General features: G+C 55.4%; 10 protein-coding genes across 10 annotated transcripts; 4 read left to right on the top strand and 6 right to left on the bottom strand.

Moving 5' to 3' along the window:
• Positions 1 to 43: 43 nt before the first annotated feature.
• N7474_004247 (J domain-containing protein) lies at positions 44 to 1,693 on the bottom strand (the record flags this gene model as incomplete). Its single annotated transcript, XM_057195662.1, has 1 exon — positions 44 to 1,693. The coding sequence occupies one exon, from the start codon at positions 1,691 to 1,693 to the stop codon at positions 44 to 46; it is 1,650 nt and encodes a 549-aa protein (XP_057053058.1).
• Positions 1,694 to 3,057: 1,364 nt separating this feature from the next.
• N7474_004246 (metallophosphatase domain-containing protein) lies at positions 3,058 to 4,112 on the bottom strand (the record flags this gene model as incomplete). Its single annotated transcript, XM_057195661.1, has 2 exons — positions 3,058 to 3,842; positions 3,917 to 4,112. 2 exons carry the CDS (start codon positions 4,110 to 4,112, stop codon positions 3,058 to 3,060), a joined length of 981 nt encoding a protein of 326 aa, XP_057053057.1.
• A 2,168-nt stretch (positions 4,113 to 6,280) lies between these two features.
• On the top strand, positions 6,281 to 7,190 carry N7474_004245 (60S ribosomal protein uL13; the record flags this gene model as incomplete). Its single annotated transcript, XM_057195660.1, has 4 exons — positions 6,281 to 6,301; positions 6,384 to 6,519; positions 6,682 to 6,994; positions 7,052 to 7,190. The coding sequence occupies 4 exons, from the start codon at positions 6,281 to 6,283 to the stop codon at positions 7,188 to 7,190; spliced, it is 609 nt and encodes a 202-aa protein (XP_057053056.1).
• Positions 7,191 to 7,699: 509 nt separating this feature from the next.
• On the top strand, positions 7,700 to 9,622 carry N7474_004244 (putative AMP-binding domain protein; the record flags this gene model as incomplete). Its single annotated transcript, XM_057195659.1, has 5 exons — positions 7,700 to 7,837; positions 7,894 to 8,089; positions 8,148 to 8,594; positions 8,645 to 9,274; positions 9,327 to 9,622. The coding sequence occupies 5 exons, from the start codon at positions 7,700 to 7,702 to the stop codon at positions 9,620 to 9,622; spliced, it is 1,707 nt and encodes a 568-aa protein (XP_057053055.1).
• A 627-nt stretch (positions 9,623 to 10,249) lies between these two features.
• On the top strand, positions 10,250 to 12,110 carry N7474_004243 (putative ubiquitin ligase complex F-box protein GRR1; the record flags this gene model as incomplete). The annotated part of the gene is made up of 3 exons (XM_057195658.1): positions 10,250 to 10,981; positions 11,030 to 11,710; positions 11,760 to 12,110. The coding sequence occupies 3 exons, from the start codon at positions 10,250 to 10,252 to the stop codon at positions 12,108 to 12,110; spliced, it is 1,764 nt and encodes a 587-aa protein (XP_057053054.1).
• Positions 12,111 to 12,530: 420 nt separating this feature from the next.
• Positions 12,531 to 15,380, top strand: N7474_004242 (M28 family metallopeptidase; the record flags this gene model as incomplete). The annotated part of the gene is made up of 1 exon (XM_057195657.1): positions 12,531 to 15,380. One exon carries the CDS (start codon positions 12,531 to 12,533, stop codon positions 15,378 to 15,380), a length of 2,850 nt encoding a protein of 949 aa, XP_057053053.1.
• Positions 15,381 to 15,907: 527 nt separating this feature from the next.
• N7474_004241 (uncharacterized protein) lies at positions 15,908 to 18,493 on the bottom strand (the record flags this gene model as incomplete). Its single annotated transcript, XM_057195656.1, has 6 exons — positions 15,908 to 16,600; positions 16,679 to 17,087; positions 17,149 to 17,237; positions 17,298 to 17,367; positions 17,427 to 18,361; positions 18,425 to 18,493. The coding sequence occupies 6 exons, from the start codon at positions 18,491 to 18,493 to the stop codon at positions 15,908 to 15,910; spliced, it is 2,265 nt and encodes a 754-aa protein (XP_057053052.1).
• Positions 18,494 to 18,998: 505 nt separating this feature from the next.
• N7474_004240 (uncharacterized protein) lies at positions 18,999 to 20,102 on the bottom strand (the record flags this gene model as incomplete). Its single annotated transcript, XM_057195655.1, has 1 exon — positions 18,999 to 20,102. The coding sequence occupies one exon, from the start codon at positions 20,100 to 20,102 to the stop codon at positions 18,999 to 19,001; it is 1,104 nt and encodes a 367-aa protein (XP_057053051.1).
• A 1,241-nt stretch (positions 20,103 to 21,343) lies between these two features.
• nut2 (mediator complex subunit NUT2) lies at positions 21,344 to 22,002 on the bottom strand (the record flags this gene model as incomplete). Its single annotated transcript, XM_057195654.1, has 3 exons — positions 21,344 to 21,645; positions 21,809 to 21,919; positions 21,972 to 22,002. 3 exons carry the CDS (start codon positions 22,000 to 22,002, stop codon positions 21,344 to 21,346), a joined length of 444 nt encoding a protein of 147 aa, XP_057053050.1.
• A 220-nt stretch (positions 22,003 to 22,222) lies between these two features.
• Positions 22,223 to 25,321, bottom strand: N7474_004238 (putative serine/threonine protein kinase; the record flags this gene model as incomplete). Its single annotated transcript, XM_057195653.1, has 4 exons — positions 22,223 to 23,317; positions 23,485 to 24,207; positions 24,259 to 24,356; positions 24,412 to 25,321. 4 exons carry the CDS (start codon positions 25,319 to 25,321, stop codon positions 22,223 to 22,225), a joined length of 2,826 nt encoding a protein of 941 aa, XP_057053049.1.
• Positions 25,322 to 26,344: the final 1,023 nt, after the last annotated feature.

The following is a 26,344-nucleotide window of genomic DNA, read 5'->3' as shown; positions in this document are numbered from 1 at the left end:
AAAACCACCAAAAACAAAGAGAGAGCTGTCGTAAGTGAGGAAATCATGCGGTGGCAGATTGCCGTCTCCCCGGTGGAGGAGCACGATGGGTGTCATAGTAGGCTCTGCGATTGGAGTAGAGGACATCGTCGGGCCTAATCTCGCGAGCGTATTTGACGTCACGATCGTTCACACGAGTCGTGTATTCCACATCACGGAAAGCAGGTCGTCCCGAAGACCCGCGCTCAGCGCGCGGTTTGAGCGTTTCAATGCGAGGCGAGGACTCCGGGGTGTAGGAGTAAGTTGTGGTGCTGCGCTTGGGAGGAGGTCGGGGTGTCGGACGCTCTGTGCGCTCGGGCGAGATTGTTCGATGGTATTTGGGCTTGGAAGGCGGAAGGTCCTCGGGCTCTGTCACGATCTTGTAGCGGGTTGAGGACTTGGCTGGCGAATTCGACCTTGCGGGCATCTCGGGCGTGCTGGGGCTGGAGTATCCGGAGTCATACCGGTGCAGCTTGGAGGAGCGCGAAGGGATGGTTTCATGGGCCATGTTGTATAGGTTTGAAGACTCCGGACGACTGGACTTGGATCGGGTGAAAGCAGTCGCCGTGGCGGACCGACTCGAAAACAATGAAGGGCGCGGACTCTTCACGGTCGGAGATGTTGAGGCTGTGGGCATCTTGGCGGGAAACTTGGGCCGCGGAGAGGAGTCCAGATCGTCATAAGACGGGTTGCGCGACGAGGAGCCGCGTCTGGGGGTGGACCGAGCCGCGCGCCGCGAAGCGGACGACTCTGGTTCCGCCGACTCGTAGCCACGGTAGCGCTGTGGGGACCGCGACACCCGCGGCCGACGACTACTACTGCTGGGGACCTTGGATCGCTCAATGTAGTCCTCTGCCTGCGTATGCAAGCTGCGGTGCTTGTCGGAATATTCATTGTCATCGTCGTAGTATCGCTCGCGTCGACGCGAGGACTCCGCCGTTTGAGAATCCGTCGTACGAGAGCGGCGATTGAGCCGGGGCAGGCGAACAAATGTCGCACCGGCAGCAACGCTGGAATCCGATGCATTGTCGTCCGACTCACCATGCGCTGCCGCATGATCAAACTTTTCCCAAACCTGCCGTCGCCGCTCCTTATCGCGATACTTGGCTCGCTCGGAATGCGTGGCCTTGGCCGTATCACGGGCCTGTTCCTTTGCCGCACGGTAGCTACTGACCGGCACGGTCCGGGACTTCCTCTTGTCCTCGCCAAACTTGGGCTTTGACCTCATACCAAAATCATCGTACTTGCGCGACATGGGCCTTGGTTCATCTGTAAAGCGCAATTCGTCGTCCAAAAACGCTTCCTGGGGCACGCGTTCCTCGTATATGCGTCCATCACGATACTCGCGCGAGGTCCCCATCGACCCAGTGGCGCGTGGCGAGGAATAGTTCGTCGAGTCGGTCGTCCGCCTGCGTTCCAGGAGCTCCCGACGCAGGTCGGCCAATTTGGCTCGGTGGTCGTAGCGAGCTCGTCGCGTTTCATCAGACAACAACTCGTAGGCCTGCTGAACGCGCTGGAACTCATCCTGGGCGGCATTCCGTTGCGACTCATCCTGAATCTTGTCGGGGTGGCATTTGAGGACTCGTTTGCGATGAGCAGCCCGGACCTCGGAGACGGTGGCGTCCTTGGGCACGCCCAGGGTCGCATAGGGGTCTATATCGGGGGGAGAGGACATCACCGTGGTGTCTCAGGAGAGACTCACAGGTTGAGGGGGAAGAAGCGGTGATGGGGAAGTGGAGTAGAGAGAGAGGCGGTGGAGGGGGCTTGGTCGGCGTATTCTATGTGACGAAGCCACAGGGCGCACGAAGACCGATGATGCATCCAGACTGTTCTGGAGGGCGAGAGAAGAGATTATGAAGGAGAGGAATCCGAATAGCCGAACGGACTAGGATCGAAGCGAATCAGAAGAATGAAGAGGCGAAGAACATGAAAGAACTTGTCAGGGGGAAAAAAACAGGGACTCAGCCACACCGAGGGCCAAGGTGGCGTTGAGTCAGTATTACAGATACTGAGGATGAATGAGAATGAGAGATCAATGAAGACTAGGGCTCATAAATAATCATCCGAACCGGTAAAATGGAATCCTCATTCCATCGCCCTGACCGGAATGATGGATGACGCCCACTGGTGGCCCTGGCCCCCATCGCATCATGCCCTGTTGGGCTTCAAGGCCTCGCCTCACTTGTCATTCCTACGGCCCCTCCCGACCGGTACCATGGACGGATGATTGCAGAACTATGTAATGAATTGCCTAACCACTATTATTAACTCTCCACCACTGAATTGTCGCCCCGCCTCGGTCCTGTAACTTGCTACACTAATGCCATCGAGGGGCAACTCACATCAGCTGGGGCTCCCCCCATCAGTTGACCGAGTGTGATGGGAGATGCATCAGCGAGCTAGTCGTGAATTAGGCTTGCGATCCCCACCTCTGAGCGGCAAACCAAGACCTCCGTGTCCACTCGAGCCGGTCGCACATTCGTCACACCGTCCGGAGTTCCATAGCCAACACACTTCAACATGATCTGCGGCCGCCCCGCCGCCGCCGAACACCGTGACCAGGGTCGGTTTCGGAATGCTGTAGATGTTGTGTCGGGTGCCACTCGCCTGCTCGGTCGGTCGGTACCGCACGAGAACCCCAGATCGAGCCAGACCTGAAGATGATCACCCTCGCATGGCTTTCATGTAAGGGATACCCCAAAAGCCCGGATGCTCCGCCATCCAGTCAGCGCCGGCGGTTAGGCGCTGGCTGCGACGTCTGAGGGGAACACCAGATGACGGGGACGATAATGATGTGATGGGAGGATTTTTTGCTGCCGCTTTAAGCAGCGCTAGAACTTTCCAGGCGGGAGTCCAGCCAACGCTTCGATCTGACAGGCCGCCCACTGGCTGGTGATATCAAAGCGGCCAACCAGAAACACCCTCGACTGGCCAAAGCTCCCTCCCTCAGGGCCCAGCCACGCTGCAGAGCATGCAATAGCATTGCATGTCACTCCCTCACGGCGTGTCGATCCGAAGCAAGCAGAACGTTCGCCGAGATCAGACACCCGGGGGATTTGCGTCGTGCCACACCGGAAGCTCCAGGTCGACCACGATGGGGGCGTTGAACTGTTTCCCGGCTCGATGCGGCCAGCTGGTTGCCATGATGGCCGCGTTGACAATGCAGGTCTCCCTGCGGCGTGGCTGTCGTTCAAGCTCCATCCCTGCAGATGACCTGCCAGCGACCGAGCTTCCCTGATTCGTACTCTCGACCCAAAACCCGTCGCTGTCGAGAGGCTCGTCCCGTTTCCCCGTCAAATCCACCAGACTCTGCTTTTTACTTTCTCGCGGCGGCAAGGTGCCCCGAATCACACGCTCGACCGCATCTGCTGCTCCCCATCGCACTCGCTCGTACCCTCTCCCCTCATGCACATGGCCGCAAATGACTAACGGCGGCCTGATGCAACTCAAGCGCTGGCGAAGAGCATCGCACCCAACGTGTCGCCCAGTCAGTTTCGCATCGCAGTGAGACCGGGGCGGCGTGTGCGTCACCACGATATCCGTGTCGCGTGGGATCTGGTCCCAGAGCGCGCTGGCTTCACTCGATTCATACCCGAAGGCCCAATTTCCTTCGAACTGGGAATGAGGCGATCCAAATACTTTGAAGACCGTATGTGGTCCGTCCGGTCGAGTCAGCCGAATAATGGCCGATTGATGCTGAAGAAAGATGACCGAAGAGCCCGTGATGAGCTCGATGCATCGCTGTGGATCTTCAGCGTTGGAGCCATGGAAACTTCGTCCATGCTGGGCATAGAATGCCGGATCGAGAGTGACATCGTGGTTGCCTATTCGTTCAGAAACTCAGCCGATGAGAAGTAGAGCGGCAGACGTATTTTCGGGCGTCAGGGACAGAACTGACCTCCCACAACGATTTTGATCTCAAAGTCGGCTTGGGAAATCCACGCCATCGTCTCCCGCAGCTCCGCCATGCTGCCATTATTCGTCAGATCGCCAGCGTGGATCAGGACATCGCCTGAGGGCATCTTGAAGCCCGCCTCGGAAGGCGTGTAGCCGTGGGTGTCGGAGACGCAGACGAAGCGAGTCTTGCGGTGCATCTTGTGTTGTTGTACACGGTAGTGAACAGAGAACTATACTCTGCCTGTGTGGGGAAAGCGACCACACCGCCAACGCCTGCCGCTACCCCATCGTCAACCTCCGGAGGATCCTCTTTTCTTCAATCATCAATTTGTCGTTCCAATTTCATCTGGTTGATGTCCCGGCTTGAATTAAGTTCTGGAGCAGCGACGTCAAGGGTAAATTTCCATAGAGCGACGGTCTCCACACGCTCCAGATGAAGTATAGAGCCTGTGATCAGTTTTGGAATCATACTGAGTCGTAGTTTCCTTTCGACTATCTATCGCTCGAACCAGTATCTATCGCCCACCTCCCAGGAGCCATAGCACTCCTTATGGGGCGCTGTGTGCCCGGAATCATAGGAAGGCGGTAGATAAAGAAGGGCGGGATGTCCAAGCCCTAGCCTCAGACAGACAATCCCGATCCTGCCCTGGGCTTTCATAATAAATCACTTGCCCCCTATTCTTTGAGTCATAAGTAGGAGCATGGCCCGCGTGAAGTACCTGGCTCCTGTCTACCGTTCCCAACTTTCACGATGATTTGGTCTGCACTTTTATTCTTACATCTGGGGTTTCATCTGCTACTTTCGCCTTCTACCTCTGCCGGACCTGTTACCAAACCGCAAGGCATTGCCAATCCCAAGCCACCGGCGGCACGTGGGCAATCCCCAGATCCGAAAGGAGAACTATATGACTTTGTTTTCAAAAAAGTGATATCACACGAGATGGAAACACCTATGTGCCTGTCATGCATCGAGGAAGATCCGTCTTGTACCAGCGCCTCCTATTGGATCCCTCGAGTGCAGAAGATACGAATCGGGTGCACGTCGCTCAGTGGACTGGATGCCCTACCAATATAGCGCTGAGCGAATACAACTGGGATAGGAACTTTGTCTTCATGATCGAGACCAATTACGGCAGTATCATCGGTCGAATCCCTAGGGACGAGTTAAAGAAAATGGTTAAAGAAAATGGGCGAGACTCTTTTACCATGGGACCACGCATCCTTTCGATGAACTATTCACGAAGCCATACCTCGGCTTGAGGAGCTTTATGGCGAAGTCGAGCAGACAGCCTCTGCAAAACATCTGTTCCTTGACCAGTTCAGGGCCACATATTCCAAACTTCGGCTGTGGTATCTTGAACTTTTGTATCGTCAAGAATCTTGCGCTTTCAAGATCAGAGCGGCGGAACCTGGCGAACTATCCTTTGTCGAAGACTATCCCGAGCTGATCGATACATTTCCAGAAGTCATTATATTTTCAGACCGATATATCTGTCAGCTTCTTCTTCTTTGCTGGACAGGCTTCTTTGTGTTGAACTACGAGGCTTCCAAGTTCATGAGAACCTACAAGACCACGATCGTATACACACAAGATTCACGTCCATCATTGCCCGCCCAACATAAATGTCCATGCCTTGATCGCGAGTCTATGCTTACCGAGTGGTTCGGTTCTTTGGGCCAGGGGCTGGATACGGAACTTTCCAGGGTTGAGGAGTGCACCGATGTCTTTGCAGGGCGGATATGCCAGGCAATAGTCTACTCGGACAAGTATAGTTATGCTTCTGCGATGAAGCTGACCGTCATATGTCCGCTGTGGAATGTGCAGCAATATTTCATCAACAAGAAAGACCGTCAGCGGTCATTGTGGTGCCAGTGTGCTCTGCAAGCCATCCCACCTAAACAAGTGGGCATTGGTTCGGTTCTTGCGAAGCTTTCGGTTCAACAGTATCAGGCAATCAGTGCCGGCGCTAGGTAGGGCGAAGGTTTCAAATGCCTGTTATTTCACTTTATTTGATATTCTTTCCTCTATGCTCGCTGTACAGGAGGGCTTTAAAGTAGGGCAATGCTGCTTTGACTGAATGCAAGCGTAGTAACGAGAAAAGACTTTGTGAAGTGAAGGAAGGACATGTGCTTTTTCCCTATCCACCTCAGTGTTCAGGCATCAATGTTTATCTAATACACACTCGCCGCGGACCACGTGACCCACACAACCCTTCAGGGCTTTCTGGTCACATGGTCCCGCACAACACAATTCGCTTAGTCTCTTTCACTTCGATCCGTGTGTGGATTTCGACACCAACGACAACCACCGCCGACAACCATCCACCCCAAGGGACATTTCCTTTTCATACGGTGACAGAGCAGGATGTCCTCCTTCGAACCAGTGGTGCGTTCTATTCCTGCCTCCCCTGTTCCTGGTCGAACGCTTTGCACACGGCAGACGTCGCTGACTCCAATCTTCAATCCAGGTCGTTATCGACGGCAAGGGACACCTCCTGGGTCGCCTGGCCAGCACTGTTGCCAAGCAGCTGCTCAACGGCCAGAAGATCGTCGTCGTGAGATGTGAAGCCCTCAACATCTCCGGCGAGTTCTTCCGCGCGAAGCGTACGTTTGCCCCCCTCGCCTCTCGAGTTTTTTTTTTCTATTTCATGTTCGCACAAGAGGAGGACACTATGATCAGCAGTTGGAGAACCAGGAAGAGAAACAAAATCGGGGCATATGAAATACTGGGATGAATCGTCCATGCTAATTCGAATTCGCACACAGTGAAGTACCACGCCTACCTTCGCAAGATGACTCGCTTCAACCCCACTCGTGGCGGTCCCTTCCACTTCCGCGCTCCCTCGCGCATCCTCTACAAGGCTGTCCGCGGCATGATCCCGCACAAGACCGCCCGCGGTGCCGCCGCCATGGAGCGCCTGAAGGTCTTCGAGGGTGTCCCTCCCCCCTACGACAAGAAGAAGCGTGTCGTCGTTCCCCAGGCTCTGCGTATCCTGCGTCTGCGCCCCGGTCGCAAGTACTGCACCGTCGGTCGTCTCAGCCACGAGGTTGGCTGGAAGTACCAGGATGTTGTTTCTAGGTGGGTAATCCTACACCCAATACTGATGAAGAAAAAATGCTAATATGACACTCATAGACTCGAGGAGCGGCGGAAGGTCAAGAGCAAGGCATACTACGAGCGCAAGAAGGCCGCTCGTCGCAACCTTGCTCAGGCAGAGCAGAAGGCGAACGTGAACAGCAAGACCAAGACCCAGCTTGCTCAGTACGGCTACTAGATACCTTATTAGCGCGGAGCCGGGTGGTTGTGTGTTGTCTGATGGAATGGGATCGCAAACGGTTTATTTTTGTTTCCGCGAATCTTGAACGGCAAGCCGAGATCGACCTTTTTTGATCTATCCCCCGGTTCCTCCTGGAATAGAGGGGACTGGGGCTCTTCGGGGTTTTCCAACAGCAGAAAAAACGGAGTTGCATGGGAAGAAAGGGTTGTTCCAAATAGCTGGCCGGTTGACTCGCGCCGTGGCGGTTGAATCCAAAACATTCAAGAGTTCCAATGATCATAACGTTATGACCGTTCATTTGGGGTGTAGTTTTAGTCTGCGTAGGTCGCCGTAGGTCTACCTAGCCCCTAGATACGCTACTACAGTTATCCGACCCTGTTCCACCCGGCCGGCCGAACCTAGGTTATGACTAACTTCCCCGCATAACTACTGGAGGATTCTCCAACTCACCCTATGTAATAATATTCCCTTCTGCACTCCTTTGCATTCCTGTGTACTAGTCGATCATGTCAGGCGTCAAGTCGCGTTTGTCGGGCCTCCTGGGCCACTTCTCCTCGGGCCCTGTCCCCTTTGAGCATCGCTACAATCACCATACCCTATCACCAACCTTCTTCCTCCCTCGCGCGGCGGAAATTGAACCCAATGTACGTGAAGATTCGAGAGCGATTAATCGCAATCTTAACAGAGACACAACTTGCAGGCCGAGGCAATCTACCATGTGACAGCCAACAACAAGGTGCTGCGTCGGACATACCAGGAGACCGCCGACCGTGCTAGGGGTCTGGCGTACTACCTCAAGAAGCGTAGCTTCAAGAGAGTAGGAATCCTATGCCCCAATACCCCGGCATTCCTGGAATCGATATTTGGCATTGCGGCGGCGGGTTCGGTAAATGTTGGTAAGATAATAGTCGTTGACATCTACGAGAATACCAAACTAAAGTGGCTTCTGTGTAGCGGTCAACTATCGCCTCAAGCCCGAAGATATCGCTTACATCTTCGACCACGGAGATGCCGACCTAATCATCGTGGACGAAGAATTTGTCCCTCTACTCGAAACATATCGATCGGCGCATCCCAAAGTGCCTATTCTTGTGGATACCGACACCGATGCAACGGAGGGAGAATTGAAAGGCCCTTTTGATGACGCGGTTCTCGAGGGACTGCGGTATGACTCTGAGACCGGGGCAAAAGGCTGGAGCGCCCTGGAAAGCCAGGCGGCTGACGAGGATTCCACGATTGCGCTGGCATACACCAGTGGCACTACGGCCCGGCCCAAGGGTGTTGAATATACCCATCGTGGATGCTACTTGGCCGCCCTAGCTAACGTCGTCGAGTCTGGCCTGAACTATCACCGTGGGCGAGCCCATTATCTATGGACTCTCCCTATGTTCCATGCCATGGGTTCGTGCTCTTATTCTTTGTCCGCGACAGCTAGACTAACACTGGTTTAGGATGGACATTCCCCTGGTCGGTAACCGCAGTGCGCGGCACGCATTACTGTCTCCGGAAGATTGACTATCCGGAGATCTGGAGACTCCTGAAAGAGGAGCATATCACCCATTTCAATGCAGCTCCCACAGTCAATACGCTGCTCTGCAATGCCAAAGAAGCGGAGCGACTGCCCGATCCCGTGCGTGTCACGGTGGCTGCTAGTCCACCCACGGCGCATCTGTTTGAGCAGATGACAGACCTCAACCTGCACCCGGTGCATGTCTACGGCATGACTGAAACCTACGGCCCTATCACCAAGGGATACTACCTGCCGGAATGGGATCAGATCTCGCTCAAGGAGAAGTATCAAAAGATGGCGCGGCAGGGTCATGGCTTCATCACTAGTCTTCCCTGCCGAGTGATCAAGGCCGATGTCCCCGAAGGAACCATCACAGAGGTTCGCAAGGATGGCCAGGAGATTGGCGAGATTGTTTTCTTGGGCAATATCTGTGCTCGGGGATACTACAAAGACCCGGAGGCGACTCGCAAGTTGTTCGCGGGCGGAGTCCTACACTCGGGCGACCTGGCCATCTGGCATGCCGACGGCGCAATCCAGATCCTCGATCGAGCCAAGGATATCATCATCAGCGGTATGTTTTTTGAGCCCCTATTTCAAAGCACTGGCTGACAAATGGATGGCAGGTGGCGAGAATATCTCGTCGGTCGCCCTCGAGTCCATGCTGGTCACGCACCCCGATATTCTGGAAGCAGGTGTCGTCGCTGTCCCCGACTCCCACTGGGGCGAGCGGCCCAAGGCCTTTGTGACGGTCAAGCCGGGCAAGCAGTTGCAGGGCCCGGAGGTGATTGAGTGGGCGCGGAACAACAGTGGCATCAGCAAGTTCATGATCCCGCGCGAAGTGGATGTGGTGGCGGAGTTGCCCAAGACGAGCACGGGCAAGATCCGCAAGAATATTCTGCGCGAGTGGGTGAAGAAGTAGTAGCTTCGAGCATAGTGAAGGAGTAAATATAGATCGATATCGATAAGCAGTCTTGGCGCCCAACTCCGCCGTGAAACCGGCCCCATCCATTCATTCCATTACATTAGTGATCTTGACCATTCACTCGGTCTTGCCTTTCCTCGCCCGAATTTAGTCCCTTCTCCTACCTTGCCCTCGTGCGAGATCGACCTCCATCTGTCAGTTGATATTCTCCAGTCCACCACCATTCCCATCCAACCCCGGTCTCTTCACGCGCCCGCCATCACGTTCTCGCCCTCGCGCCCTTCCTTCGTCATATTGTCCCCATCCCCTCCGAGGACACCCCTGTTTTCCACCGGAACCCCAGCCATCCCTAAGTCCTTCATATCAGGCCTGAGACTTCCCAGCAACGAACTCTCAGTTTGAAAATTCAAGAGATTCCCCCCAAAATACCACCTGTCAGAGTCGGTCAGCCTCCAGCGATCGCCCCTCCAACCAACCAGCCACACGGCCGCCTACCCGATCGAGACCACCCTCACATGCGCCTCATCGCCCATGCCGAATAATATCCCCTATTGATATATGAGACTCGACTCTTCCAAAAGGTGCTAGGATTGGACCTCGAAGAGCACATCAGCGGCGGTCGTGATGCCCCGCCCACGATCCTCCGCTCGGTTCTCGAGCGAAGCACCCTCCGAAACCTCATCCTCGACTTCGCCCGAGCGCGCCGCCGACGATGACACCGACTTCTTCATGGCCCAGGCCAACGACTCGCAGTCGTCGGTCGGTGTGGCCAATTTCCGCGACCTCCACGTACTCCCCGAGCGGACCGTTGCCCTGCCCCCCATCGGCCGCCTCCCGCCCGAGCTACTCATCGGCGTCTTCTCGAAGCTGACGTCGCCTTCCGATATGCTAAGGTGCATGCTCGTCTGCCGTAGCTGGGCGGCGAACTGTGTCGGCATCCTGTGGCACCGGCCGTCGTGCAACAACTGGGATAATCTGAAAAGCGTGGCTTCTTCGGTAGCCAAGCCCGATAGTCTTTTCTTCTACGCGGACCTCATCAAGCGGCTGAATCTCTCGGCCTTGATGGAGGATGTCAGCGACGGCACCGTCGTCCCCTTCACCCAGTGCAAGCGCATCGAGCGCTTGACCCTCACAAACTGTTCCAAACTCACGGACAAGGGCGTGTCGGATCTGTTGGACGGGAATCGACATCTACAGGCTTTGGATGTTTCGGATTTGCGGTCTCTGACGGATCACACCATGTATGCGGTGTCAAGGAACTGTCCTCGTCTACAGGGACTGAATATCACCGGCTGTGCCCATGTCACGGACGACTCGTTGCTTGTCGTTTCGCAAAACTGTCGCCAGATTAAACGGGTAAGTCGACAGATCCACGAAAAAGAGAATCGATGCTAATGTTTGCAGTTGAAACTCAACGGGATTTCCCATGTCACTGATCGGTCGATCATGTCCTTTGCGGAGAACTGCCCGGCTCTTCTCGAGATTGACTTGCACGAATGCAGGCTGGTGACTGGCCCATCCATCACGCTTCTCATGACGACGCTCCGGAACCTACGAGAACTTCGATTGGCGCATTGCTCGGAGATCAACGACTCGGCATTTTTGAATCTCCCGCGACATCTGATATTCGACAGTCTGCGCATCCTCGACCTGACCGCGTGCGAGAATGTCAAGGACGACGCGGTAGAAAGAATCGTCGGTGCCGCTCCACGCTTACGAAATCTGGTGTTGGCCAAGTGTCGATTCATCACGGACCGCTCGGTGCTGGCCATTTGCAAGCTGGGCAAGAACCTGCATTATGTGCACCTGGGCCACTGTTCCAACATTACTGACCAGGCGGTTATGCATCTGATCAAGTCGTGCAATCGCATTCGATACATCGACTTGGCCTGCTGCAACCGCCTGACCGATCACAGCATCCAGCAACTGGCGACCTTGCCCAAATTAAGACGGATTGGTCTCGTCAAATGCCAGTCCATCACCAATAAAAGTATCGTCGCTCTGGCACGACCCAAGTCAAACTACCCAGTAACCAGCAGTCTGGAGCGTGTGCATCTCAGCTACTGCACACAATTGAACGAGGAGGTAAGTCTTTTTTTCTCGCGTGTCCATTCCACTACTGACTCTTGATCAGGGCATCTTCACCTTACTCAACCACTGCCCACGACTCACCCACCTCAGTCTGACAGGGATAAATGCCTTCCTGCGACCAGATCTCACGGCGTTCTGTCGAGATGCCCCACCCGAGTTCACGCAGCAACAACGCGATGTATTCTGCGTTTTCAGCGGCGAGGGCGTCAGCCGGCTTCGCAACCATCTCAACCACCTCAGTCACATGCGACAACAAGAAACTAGCGAAGCAACTATGTACGACGACGATGAAGAGCTGGACGAAGACGAAGGCCAGATGACGGGCCTGATGCACGCGACGGTCATCAACGATGACGACGGATATATTGATGTCGCGCCTCCATCCCAAGACTGATAGATACCCTTTATGATCATTCGATTCGCCTGCTGCGCTTCTTGCATCACCGCGCAGCCTATGTCATATTTTGTTCCACCCCCCGTATCAGCGAAGATTTACATCCCCTTCCCCGTCCTTCGGTGTCCTGTGTTAGTTATTCTGGGAACTGCATTGATTGTGCGCTAGCGGTTTACGGACTTTTTTGTGTGTTTTTTGGTTACGCCGTGTTGGCGAGTGATGGGAAGTACGTGGCATTTACTCGAACAAGCATGCAACGACTTATTTATTGTTTACCAACGTACAGTCCGGAGTCTGTAGTTGTCTCAAGTATAGTAGAACACTTGAAGTAGAACGCGATCATGTAAGCAAGAACAGCTTCCCCCGCACGGCATCCCGCTCTCTCCAACGACTCCGTTCAACCCATCTTCGCTGCACACGATGGCGTATTCGCGGGCCAACCCTTTGGCTTTTACGCCGTGGCCCGTCACCATAATTGTCACGGCCGTGTACCTTGCCCTGGTCATCCCGTTGCTGGTGATCCACCACCAAGTCCCCGCCAGTCCCAACACGTCCCCGAACGGTCTGAACCTCACCGAAGCATGGAGCGACCTCCAGACTCTGACGGGAGGGTATCACCCGTACAACTCGCACCGAAATGACGAGGTGCACGCATGGTTATTACAGCGCATCGACGAGATCAAGCAGTCCTCGCTGGCTCGGGAGAATGACGACAAGCCGGATGTGTTTGTCTTTGATGATCTGATCTCCAACCTGACTTCCGCCGACCGCGAGACGGGTGTTTACTTTGAAGGCACTAATATCCTGGTCTATATTCGGGGCTGGGAGGACAGAAAGGAAAACTGGTGGGAGGTTCCTGGCCGAGTGCCTGCTGGTAAGGGCGGCGTGCTGGTCAACGCACACTATGACAGCGTATCGACCGGGTTCGGTGCAACCGATGACGGTATGGGCGTTGTGACCTGTCTACAGTTGATCAAGTACTTCACCACACCGGGCCATGCACCGCGGCGCGGGCTGGTAGTCCTCTTCAACAATGGAGAGGAAGACTATCTGAATGGCGCGAGGGTGTACAGCCAGCACCCGATGGCCAACTTTGCGCACACATTCCTCAACCTGGAGGGCGCGGGAGCAGGCGGGAGAGCCACTCTTTTCCGTGCTTCGGACACAGAAGTCGCTCAGTCATATGCGAAGTCGAAATACCCGTTCGGGTCGGTGTTGAGCGCCAACGGGTTTGACACAGGCCTTGTGCGCAGTCAGACGGACTACGTGGTTCTCGAAGGGATTTTGGGTCTTCGTGGTCTGGATGTTGCTTTTATGGAGCCCAGAGCGAGGTATCATACCGATCAGGATGATGCAAGACATGCGAGCAAGAATTCACTCTGGCATATGCTCTCTGCCGCGGTGGCGTCCACCAACGACCTTGTGTCTGACTCGACGGATCGTTTTGATGGCCGTCGTCGGGATAATGGAAGAGTGCCCAGTGGCTCCGGTACTCCGGCCGTGTGGTTCGATGTGTTTGGAAGCGGCTTCGCTGTCTTTCGTCTGCATACTCTATTTGCATTGTCGGTCACCCTACTTGTCGTTGCGCCGCTGGCCTTGCTGGTCACCAGCATCGAGCTTGTCCGCGCAGATAAGATGTACCTGTTCCGCTCATCGGTTTACCAAGAAACCCGTGATGAGTACGTCTCGCTACGAGGACTGCGGGGATTCTTCCGGTTCCCGTTCCTGTTTGCCATCCCCACGGCTGTGACCGTCGGACTGGCCTACCTGGTCACCAAAGTCAACCCACACATCGTGCATAGCAGTCAGTATGCCGTGTGGAGCATGATGGTTTCTGCGTGGATCTTCTCGGCCTGGTTTGTCTCACGGGTGGCCGATTTTGCTCGGCCCTCAGCCTTCCATCGGGTCTACACCTGGACATGGATGTTTGTCCTTTCGTGGGTAATGCTGGTTGCTGCCACCGTTTTTGCGAATGAAGACGGGCTGGCCGGTGGCTATTTTGTGTTCTTCTGCTTTGCGGGAACCTTCTTGGCTACATGGGTGTCGTATCTAGAGCTCTTTTCTCTGCCGCCCAAGTCTGCGTATGCGGATCAGTTCACTGCCCCGTCCTCACGACGCCCCAGCAGCCATGGCAGTCGACTGGGCACTACGACGTCGAATGACGATCACGAGGAGAATGACGAGGAAGACCCCACTGAATCCACCTCGCTGCTGCGTGGTCGGCATCGCACCACGTTTGCCAACTATGTCAACGTCTCGGGAGAACCCACTGAAACAGACGAGGAAGAAGAGAAGAACCCGAATGTGTACGGACAGGAACAAGCATGGAGTGCCTCCATGCCGCGATGGACCTGGCTTGTGCAGCTCCTCCTTACTGTTCCGGTAACTCTCATCCTGGCCGGGCCACTGGCTCTCCTCTTGACCAGCGCCCTACATCAAACCACCCAGGATGGCAGCGCGCCTCTTTTCGTGTATGTTGCCATCGCAGCGTTTACGGCGCTCCTCTTCTCACCACTACTGCCGTTTATCCATCGCTACACATACCACATCCCGATCGTGCTCCTGCTCGTCTTTGCCGGCACGCTAGTCTACAACCTCGTCGCCTTCCCCTTCTCCGACTCCAACCGCGTGAAACTCTACTTCGCGCAAGAAGTCAACCTCGCCAATACCTCCGCATCCCTCGTCTCCCTGAAAGGAGTCACCCCCTTCGTCGAGGACGTCGTCAGCACTCTCCCCAGTGCAAATGGCCACCTCGAATCCTGCGACTGGGTCATAGACCGCATGCAGTGTTTCTGGCACGGGCTCCCACCCAACGTCGTCCCAAATCCCGAAGAAGACTGGGTCTCTTTCAACATCACCACCCCAGACTCCGCTACAAACCCGACCCACGTCCGCTTCAGCATAACGGGCCAGAACACACGCGCGTGCAGGATAACAATGGACGAGCCCTCCATCTCCAACTTCAGCGTCGCCGGCTCCTCAGAGCCAGACGACCGCTTCCTCTCCCCTTCTGAGGACGGGCTGAGTGAAATCCGCCTGTGGAGTCGCGAGTGGGATCATACCTGGACGGTGGATGTCCAGTTTGATGGTGGGGAGAAAAAACAAAAACTGTCCGGAAAGGTGTCTTGTCTTTGGAGCGATACTAATCGCATCGGCACGATCCCGGCGCTCGATGAGGTTAGGCAGTATAGTCCTGCGTGGGTGGCGGTGTCGAAGTTGTCCGACGGGTTGGTGGAGGGATATCGTGCGTTTGAGATTGGGGGCGAGTGATAGCTGAAGAGGTCTCTTTTATGTTCATTTCACTGTTCTGGAGTAATGAGGGTCTTGTTATATGTTTTCTTATCTGTTTAATGATCATACCCTTTACCTACCTGCTATGCATGCCATCTATGCCGTATTTCGTTGATTATGAGGCGTTTCTTATGGCGAACCCCGTATCTAGTAATGAACAAGACCGAGTACGAGAGAAGCATCCTTCAGACCAGACAAACAAAGAGTACATAGTTTCAATTCGAGGCCACCCGGGCAGCTAGATACTCAACGCACAGGTCAGCGGTGCCATAAACGTCTACCACTGTGTGCCCTCTTCCATGATATTATCACAGTTTGTATCTAGAATTTTCACAAGTACGTACAATGTAGACATTGCTCATGATTTATACTTCTCGTTCCGAGTGACAGCCAAGAAGGAAAGAGACCATAGCTGTCTGATGTCGGATTCTGGGGATAGAGTCAGCGAAAACATGTCCAACCCAACCCAACCCAAATCAGAGAGCGCGGATATAACAAGCCATTGCTTATAGGAGAACAAGACAGGTAGAGAGAAAAGGAAATAAGAACATACCAGTTTGAGTACCTGCGCCAGGAGGCGGCGGCATAACCCCAAGGGGCGTAACGTCGAACTCGCCATTGCGATAAACCCACGACCACACCTCCGTCGAGAGCTGCTGGGAATTGGCCTCGATCGAGTCCCAGAGGGTATTATACGCGGTCTTGACATTATCAAGAACCGAGGCATCATGACAGAACTGCGGGATGGATGGCTTCGTCGTCTGATCACATCTCGCCATCTGCATCTCCAGGCCCTTCCCCATCATAGCGAGCGGCCACGACCAAACAACCGTCCCATGATACGCGCCCGTGGTCCAGTTCTGGGCGTAGACATCCTCGCTCCCGAAGGCTGGGTTGGCGACCACCATGCCGGCGCTAGTCATCAGGCCTGCAGGGAAAGTGCGGCGGATGTTAGAGGCGGTTTGGTTGAGGAAGGAGGTCAGCTGGGCTTCGTTGGTGGTGTTGAGTAGGAAGTGGCGGAAGCAGTCGTCGGTGTTCATCACTTGGACTTGGGCGAGGGAGTCGTAGCCGTCCAGGGAGAGGGCGTGGAAGGTGACGTCCGAGTCGATGGTTTGGGATGTGTTGGTTGGGACGGTGAAGGGGGCCCGCGTTTGGTAGGTGTCGATGCGGGATTGGGCTTCTTTTTGGGGGATTGTGACCTGTTCATATCAATTGATTAGTATAAGGGATTCATGAAGGAAAGTAGTTAGGAGATTGGGCAGGGTGGGTGGGTGTACCTCGAAGAATTGCAGTGTCGAGTCCTCCCACACTTGGGCATTCTTGTCTGCTTCCGTGGCCCACTGTTTCTCGTGCGGATACACTCCGGCGCGAGCGAGAGCAGCGACAGAGCGCAGGGCCGCGGGCGCAAGAGCTGTATTGACGTCGTAGGGGATCCGTCCACCTCCAATACCTACGAGATTGTCTGTTAGTACCTGCACACAAAAGTAATATATAAAGATAGACACACCGTATGTGCTATCCCGCCACTGGCCAACAATCTGACCCTCCTTCAGATGAATCAGGTTATCCTTGGTCTGCTCTTTGGCAAACGGGCCAGTCAAGCGCATGATGCGCTCGGCGTTGATGAGGGCCAGCTCACCCCATGTTAGGTTGCGGTTGGCTGCGTTGACGGAGCCGGCCTGGGTGCTGGAGGAGAGGGAGGGTCTGTCAAAAGATGCCCTTTTGGCCTAGGTTAGGGATGACATACTTGAAGAACGCGGTGGCTCTGCTCTTTCCGATGGGGTTCTGCAGGAAGTACTTCTGCATCAACACGGGGAGGTAGTAGTCCGAGTCGATCTGGGCGGTTTGTTAGTTTCAGATGGAAACAACCAGTGCGTTGCACTTCTTCATTCGTACCATTTTGTAGTCGCAGCTCATGGCATTGCTGTAAATGCCCTCCTGCTCATTGGTCCAGGTAGCATAGTCCCTATGCAGAGACGTCAGCTTTCCACCAATTCTTTTGCCCGAGGAGCAAAAAAAGCTCACCCAATAGTCTCCTCATGGCAAACACTGCCATCCGTCCGATTCACCCTCTCCAGGACAGCGCCAATAACCGCCTCCATAGCACTACCCTGTCCACTGCTGAGGACCGGCTCCAAAAGCAGCGCCGAGATCATCGAGTCGCGGCCGAAATACGTCAGGAAGCGCCACGCCCCCGCGAGAAGTTTGTCCGAGTACGACAGGAACGACAGCGCGGCCGTCTGGTCGGGCATTTGGGTGATCAGATCAGCGGATTCGGAGTTCAGCACCGAGGCGGGCTCGAGCTGAGTCATTTGGGGATAGCTCATCGCCGCGGAGAAGAGGTAGTCGCCCTGCTCGAAGTGGACGGTGCGGTTGACTACCGTTGCCTTTCCGGTGCTGTTGCTGCCCCAGGGCTGAAAGGTGAGCGTCGTGGAGGTGACATTGTCCAGCCACAGTCGGTTCAATTGGACGCCGTTGCCATTGGTCGTGAAGGTGATGGCATCCTGGATCTCCGGGTAGAGGATACTGGGTCCCTCAGTGAAATCACGAATCGTGCGGATACTACCCAGGACGGGAATCGTGAGAACAGCAGAGGAATTGAAGCGCAGGACACTCTTCACGCCAACGCTGGGGTTGTTTGCACTCCCATTATTGGCGCTAGAATACACCGGTCCCAGGGGATTCCCAACAGTGGAATTGACCAGCGCAATGGACAGGGACCCGTTGATGCCATTCTGCGGCGCAAAGTACGAGCACGCGCCGCTATTGCCCGCAGGCCAGGCGACGATCAGACGCGGTCCGATCTGGGTGAGGTCGCTATCTGGTAGCGGGGTGGTCACCACCGCTTGGGCGGCGACGTTGCAGTCAGAGTAGAAGAAGTTGTCGTACGGCGCGTCGGGGAGGGAGAGCGTCGAGGGTGCATTGCTGCATGCCGGGCCGGAGGAGCGCGCCAAGAGATACTATGAGGATGTTTTAGAATTTGAATAAGGGATGTCGGATAGGTCGGGGAGGGCGCCACTTACTGCATCACTCTTCCCCGCGTTGGTGGCGCTGATGCCCGCGAAGAGAGTGAGCAAACTGGAGTGTTTCATGGTGAGGGCTTGTTAGACAGACCGACCGTGGCTGGCTGGTGCGGTTCCCCGGTCTTTATAACTGGCATGCTGAAAGCTAGAATGTCGACCTTCCTGAAACAGACAAAAACCCTAAGTCTAAGTCCCCACGGGGAATCGGTGAATTATATAGAATTGAGAATGACTCCGACAAATCTCCGAGTCAAATACTGATTATCCCTGATTGATTGTTCTCTCTCACTTTCACTGTATATACACCAAAATCTCCAAGCTGCCATGTACAGTGGACTAATGCAGGTGGTGGGGCGTGGGGGTATCAATGCATCTTCACAACCCCCTGGGTGGGATCATCTCTGATTATATATGCAACAGAGAGCCGGACGCGACGGCTCAGGCTAGCGTCTCCCCGGTTCCAAGTGGGTGGGTGCGGCGCTGCCAGGGTATCCAAGGTATGTGAATATCACGGGCGTTATCTCGTTAGACATGGCTCGTCAAGAACAAAAAAAGCACACAAGATCTCTGTTTTTCATCCTGGCTTGCTGGGCTTTGAGAGCCCACTCTGGTATGAATATCGATGGACCGAGCCGGTGAAGTCGGTCGGGCTGTGGTCGCGCTGGTATTGTTGGAAGGTGGCGGTGGTAGTCTCCCCGCTCAGGTCCGAGTTTCCGGTGTGGTGGTTCGGGGAGTGTTCGAACATGGCGATGGAGATGTCGTCTGCGTCCATCCAGTGCGGGCCGCCGCGAGCCGCCTTGGGCGGGGCGGCGTGCGTGAGGTCGGAGGTGACGCGGGTTGCGTCGACAAAGTCGGGTAACTCGCTCGGGCCGGAGAAGGACTCGGGCTTCCACACATGGTTGTGAACCAGGTGGATCAGCTTGCCCAGCACGGCGAATTCGAGCTTGAGCTTGACGCTGTACACGGCGCCCTTGAGCATGGTCTCCATGATGTAGAAGTTCATGTACTCGGCGATCAGCAGGCCCAGGTCCATGACAATGATAATCAAGTTGATGATCAGCAGCTGGTACATGATCTTGCGCTTGGTGCGGTCTGGGTCGAGGCGCAACATGCGCACCGTCTCCCAGATGTACAGGCCCGAGAGGATGAACTCTTGCAGGCAGAAACCTGTCATCTGGATCTTCTCCATGATATTATAGCCGTTCTTGTAGACCTTCTCCTCGGAGCCGGCGGCGAGGTTGGTGCCGTAGGTCAGGACGGTGGTGGGGAGGTGCAGGATGAAGGCGTTGATCACGATCATGACGAGCACGCGGTGCAGGACGCGCTGGTTGGCCAGAACCAGATGGAGCCGGGAGTAGAGGACGACTGACTGGCCGGTGACCATGAAGTACCAGCCGATGGTCAGCAGCGTGCAGGGGAGCCATGTCGCACTGGTAATCTGGAAGAACTTGAGCAGGAAGCCCAGCGAGTAAGGGATCAGGCCGAGGGAGGAGGAGAGCAGTAAACTCCAGAAGTACAGGCCGCGGTACTGGGCGAAGGTGACGAAGACCAGGATGATCAGCTCGAGGGCGTTGTACCAGGTGACGCCGGCCAGGGTCGCGATGGTGATGCGCATGCCCAGCGAGGTACCGGTGTATCCCCCAGTGATGCCATCACCGGGGGTGTCGAGGGAGGCCATGGCGGGTAACAGGGGGGTCAGGGGAGGAGGAGCATAGTAGAAGAAGTGGTTCTAAGAGGTGGTGATGGTGGGTGATGTGCTGTGTTCGGAGAGAGAGGCAGATGAGGAAGCAGTGGACCAGGCGTACTCCTCCTATATTCTATTCCCCGGCCTCAGCGGGGGGGGCCACAGTCTGGGGTTTACTCTAGTCCATACACCTGGACTAGTTAGTTGTACTATGTATGTATCGAAAATACACAGAGGGGGCGGGATGGAGGGCGCCACGAAGGATGCGATCCCTGGCCCTGGCGCAGCTTCCCCCTTGTGTGTGGACGTGGACACAGACCAAGGAGAGGACTGTGATCACGATTGAGTGAGAACTGCCTACTCTGTACTATTCTCAGCATATAAGAATGACTACCTTCCTACTAGGGCAGACCGAATAATCCTCATCCTACCTCTGACGTACCTACATCCACTTTATTCTCACTCAGCAATGATCAGCCCCTGTCCGGTCGGCCGGGCCCGAGGCCATACACCGCGGTACGGTAATACACCGTGACCGGCGGTTCGAGGCAACCACGCGGCTCTGCCCCCTCTCGCTGGCGGTTAGATCTTGTATTTTTGCGGTGAGGAGTACAGTAGTGGGAGACTCTGTACTGGTGCAGTAACTACCCGACTAATCCCGTTAGTCACTAGACAACGACTACGAACTATCAATTCCAGTCCCCCGGTCCTCGTGCGCCTTCATGTTCCTCCTCGTTCTCATGGCGGATCCGCCACGAGCTATGTCTATACCCACAGCCCTAAATGGGTCAGTTCGACAGCTAGCACAACAATGAATTGTCCTGGCGCGGGCGCGAAATGGTCAAATGGCAGTTGATCCTGAAACAGACCGGTCTCGGAGGACGGGGTCAATGCCTGGAGGTGGCAAAAAAGTAAATTGATCCCGCCCGTCTGAAAAAGAATGAACTAAAAACACAAACTCCCCAAGCGCCGTCGCTGTGGCTTTTGCTTCCAAATATTAATCTCAAATCGTGCACCCCATCCTAAATTCCAATTCAAATCCGGGGAGAGGGACGCGACCTGGGGAAGAGGTCCGTTGGGATAGGATAGGGTCGCGAGGGTCCGGAACACCACCCGCCCTCCTACCCTCTGAATCCTGAGAATCCAGCGCCCCGTTTCATCCTCCCGTAGTCCCACCACACCTCCTTCTACTGTAGATAATGGCCATTGAGAGGCACCAGAGCCGATAATAATCATCATGACGCTGCGCCTGGACCAGCAGCTGACCCTCTGGCCATTCCTTCCATTCCGTCAGAACCATCAGTCGCCGTGACGTCGGGCTCGCCGCCCCCGGTCGCACGCACCACGCGGTCCACTTCGTCGCGACATTCGGGCATAGCGCTGCGCATCTCGCGGGCCAGCACGTCCCGGAATCCTGCAAAGGCTTCGCGCTTGCCTCGTAGATCTTGGTTGCCGCGCTGCACCAGCTCCACGAACTCGCGCGTGTAGATGTCCGGGTTGCGCGCGGAATCGACGTAGTCGATTATTTCGGGGGCAGCTGGATGCTAGCGAGCGGGGGGTTGGAGGGGTCGGTCGAGGACAAGTCGGCCTGTTGGTCCGCTGCAGTGTCGGGGAGTTGCGTGTGCGAGGATAGGGTAGAGAGGGTTAGGGTGAGGTTTTTGCTAAATCGTTGTCAATTCTGCCAAGGGACGACCAAAAACGAGGGCTTTCGTACATCTTTCGGACCAGCTCTTGCTGAGTCTCTGGGCCCAAGTAGCCGTGGACGGCGGATTGGATCTCGAAGAGGTGCTGGATCACCTCCTTGAGATCGTCTGCGCAGGGATCAGTAGCTGAAGAAGCTGGTGTTAAATCTACTGCACTCACCATCAACCGTCTGGAGAGTCACCGGAGCCATGATGTCGCATAAATGGTGCCGGTGCGAGCCTCGAACAGACGATGTTGAAAGGTGAGGTGAAAGGCGGTGTGGGAGCTCACGCCTCTGCCGAAATATATATCCAGCCCTAACTACCAAGACTTGGTATTTACGATCTATAGAAAAACATCCAGTCAATGCATCGCTTCATATCCAAAAGGCTATGTGTCTCTATATATGCAACAGTATTAGGCCACAAAATCTACACTTTCCGTGTCCGCAGGCTGTGATACTTGGGCGATTTGATCTCCGTCTCCATCTCCAGTCCCGAAAGGCTAGGGAATCGGCGGCTGAACTGGGCTTCCCAGTCATCACCCGGGCTAGTGGGAGTCGCGTGACTGGCATCCTGTCCTGTACTGGGCTGGGAGGTCCCTTGCCCACCGCCAACCCGGAGATTTTTGGGTTTCGGGGGTGCCGCCGGACGCGATCCAGGCCGCGCGCCCGAGGAGTAACCCGTCGAAGACTGCGGGAGAGGCGCACTGGCACCTCCTTCACGGTCTGGGGGAGACGTAGGCCCTTCGCGACCACCGTAAACGGAGCCTGGAGTTTGGGAAATGCTTCGTGGCGCCTCAGAGCGGGATGACTGCACCTCGTGCTTTGCCTGCAAAGCGGGGGTTGACTCCGTGTAGTGGCCGTACCCGGTCGCGGTCTTGGGCGGCGGCGCGGGCTTGTTAGACTCGCCAAACAAGGATTGCACCTTGTTCTGGATTGCACGGGCGCGGGGCCCATCGCCACCCGTTCTTCCACCTTCCCCTTCAGCGACCCGGCGCCGGTACTCAGCCGCGGCGTTGGCGACCCTCTTCTCCTCCTGGGACAGACGGCGACGCTCCAACTCGCGGCGCATTTCCGGGGAGATGTCATCGCGATCGAGGTCATCCAGAATGACATCCTCGTCCGGCGGGGGACTATCATCGGCGGGTTCAAGCACAGCTTGCTGCTCCACCGACGGTGTGGGCGGCGCATCCTGGTTGCTGCTTTCGAAACGACGGAATGCATCACCAAAGCGGCCACCAAACAAGGACTTGGTCCCCGAGAGGGACAGACTGGACAGACTGCTGCGCTTTATGTGCTTCGAACCACTGCTGGATCGTTTCTCGCGTTTCCGATTACTCTCTTCTTCTTCCATTGCGCGCAAATAGGCGACATCTGACGAAATGTTGGCCCGGTCCTCGACATCCATACGAACTGATCGCGGCGGTGCTCCTTCCTCGTATTGCATGCGAGACAGATCCACAGAGGACCGACTTGTTTCGGATTCGCGCGGGAGATCGATCTCCCCCCGGAAACCGGGCGAGCCCTTGCCACAGCGGATTTGGATCGTCCGACGGGATCATCAAGCTCCAAGCCCAACCCAGTCGGCCGTCGCAACCTTTCCATCGACGGCCGTGCGGAGTTCGACTGTATCGATAACCGGTCAGACGACAACCGCGGACTTGTGCCCGGCCTCAAACTCGGCGAAGGTACCTTGTGCGTTGTCCGCTCCTCGTCAGCCCATGGCTGACTGGAAGGCCGCCGTTCGTCCGATGTCGGGAACCGGTAAATCGGTCGACTGGATATCTTCGGCTCTGATATACGAGGTGTCTGTGCAGGAGAAGTCATTGTCCCGGTTGAAACCATTGAGGGCCGCTGAGGAGTAGGCTGATACAGCGGCGCGGATTGCTGAGGAGCGTTACGCGCAGGCGGAGACCGCACGGGTGAGACCTGCGATCGCCGAGTTTCTTGCTCCTGCGACGGGCGCGGAGCAAAGGCTTCGTCGGCCAAGGCATTGGTGAGTCTCTGGGAGACGTCCTCGTCCGACTTGGAGGGCTCCGCTGTCGGCTCGAAATTGAACCTGTCCGCTTTCTCGTGTAAAATATTAAACTGATCCAAAGTCGGGAATCGATTGGACAGCTCGTCTGCGACTTTCTTCCTCCTGGCAACGCCACCGTCCAAAGCTTCAAAGGGATCAGTGGGTGAACTTGTTGAGTCGCCCCGGCCCCGATAAGGAGATGGGCTTGGTTTAGCGGAGTTAGGTTGAGATGATTGGGGCTTGCTAGGTCGTCCTCGGCGCATAGGTGCAATTTCAGGAATGATTTTGGTCTCCTGAATATGTGGTGAGAATTTTGCACCCACTGCAGGAGCCTCTGTGGGTGTGGGTGGCAGTTCTTGGTTTCGACGCGCCTCGGAGGCGGTGCGATTAGAGTAGATCTGGAGCCCAGGTCAGCACATTATAGGAACTAAGAATTCAACACTACGAACATCGCGAATGGGAACATCCTTCTTCTGCATGCTGCACACCTCGCGCACCACCTCGTAGATGTTTGGGCGCTTCCGCGGATCTTCTTTGAGCATTGATGCTATTTGATCGTCAGACAATGAATGCAGAGTTATCAGACGCCAAAAAAAACTCACCGATAAATGTCTTCAGCCGTTCCGAGAAGGAAGGATAAGAGGGGAATTTGTAGGTGGCGTTGAGGATGGCCATCTGCCCAACCTCTTCGAATGGAGTGGTATAGTAGCACAACTTGTACAGGAACACACCAAGCGCCCAGATATCACTCTTTTCATCAATCGGCTGCTTCCGGTAAACGTCAATCATCTCCGGGCTGCGATACTGCATCGTCGTGTGTCGCTGCACATCGTCCTCAATCAATCGACCCTCGGCGGCCGTCTTGGCCGCTGGACGCGGCTGTGCAGAGGATCCAAAATCACACAGCTTGTAACAAGACGAACCCCCGGAACGCGAGATCAGGACGTTCTCAACCTTGAGATCCCGATGGAGCAGAGGCGGCTTCAGGTAATGCATAGTGGCCACACCCTCGGCAACATCCGAGAAGATCTTGATGATTTCAGGTTCTGTCAAGCGATTCTGGAGCCTGGTATTCATGAAATCGATCAGACCGCCACCCGCGCAGTATTCCATGAGCAGGAAGACCTCGAAACCGCCTCCACTAAGCTGGGAGGCATGCGAATCGATGTAGGTGACAATGTGCCGGTGGCCCTTGAGCTTCTTCATCGTCTCGACCTCGGTGCGCATGTTGGCGAGCGCCGCCTTGTCGGGGACAGCAACTCGCTTCAGCACGGCCGTTTCCGAGCCCTTGGCCCCCTTGGGCAACCGCACCACGTAGACATGAGCAAACCCGCCCTCCGAAAGATACTTCTCTACCACGACGCGGTGACTGCCCACCTGGACCTTGGTCCCGGGCAAGAATGTGCCCGCGGGAGCGGTCACGGCGGCGACCGGGTTGTAGGCGGGGAATTGACGGTGCGACGAGTTGGAGTGGCCATGGGAGGCCCGGGTAGAGGATGGGAAGGAGGACATGCTGCAGGAGCTGCCCTTGCCAGGAAGGAGTGTCGGGGGAGTTCGAAGGCTACCGGTACGGCATAGAGAGGGTGAACTGGTGAGGGGCGGAGATGGGAAGCCTGGAGGAAGGAGGCCCAGAGGACAGTTGGCGGGGAGAGGCGGAGAAAGGTGGGCAGTGCCAGACTACTACCACCGGAAAGAAGCAATAGAAGAGTTGAAAGGAAGTTGAGTTGACCCAGGCAATCAGTCAGTGGAAGAAGTTGGGGTTCAACGGCAGGGCGAACGCAGAGTGAGTTCAAGGCCGAAGGGTCCAATCACGAGGTGCGGGTCACGTTCTGCCGCAGAATAGCCCAGAGGAAGTAGTAGACTAGGTCAGTTACTATTTCCTCTCTACTTATAGCTAACTAACTAGTGAACTATCTACTGACTAACTAGTCCTGGATGACTCTGCACGTTGTGCCAGCTTGGCCTCATGGGAATTCCACCTGATCAGCCTCATCTCTTGACGCATAGCCTCGCTAGTTCCAAAATGGCCCCCACGCGGGAATGGGGCCCTAGCGATAATTATAGCTGCCCAGTTACGTAGGAGTTGAGCTGCTAACTACCACAATCTCGCCATGTCGAAGCGATCAACTGGCCCTGAAAACCCCAAATTGCCAGACAGGTCACGGGGTCGGGCGATGATGTAAGCGGCACCGCCCTTGCCAAAAAGGGTAATATGTAAACAAAACACTAACAGTTGACACACGATGCATGCAGGCCATCATATTACAAGTGTAGAGCTTGACAACGAAACGTGCTAGTGGTCTTGTTTATTTTTTCTAGTGAAAAACTACCAGACACTATGGGAACATGACAGTTGAGCCGCCTCCCTGAATGCCTAGGCTCGTCGCACATTCCGATCGGAGGGTTGGAGTCGCGTGGGACAGAAATGCAAGATCTCCTCGATTGATAGAATGTGAGATATACATGATTATTGTAGTTGCGTGTAGAATAGTCCTATCCGATCAATGCACGATGTGTTGTTTGTGAGCAACGAGA

This window comes from Penicillium riverlandense (assembly GCF_028828495.1).
Source record: "Penicillium riverlandense strain IBT 135883 chromosome Unknown utg000003l_segment0_segment0, whole genome shotgun sequence".
Lineage (NCBI taxonomy): Eukaryota > Fungi > Ascomycota > Eurotiomycetes > Eurotiales > Aspergillaceae > Penicillium > Penicillium riverlandense.
Note: the sequence above shows the minus strand (reverse complement) of the source record. Positions and strands in the feature narration are given on the sequence as shown.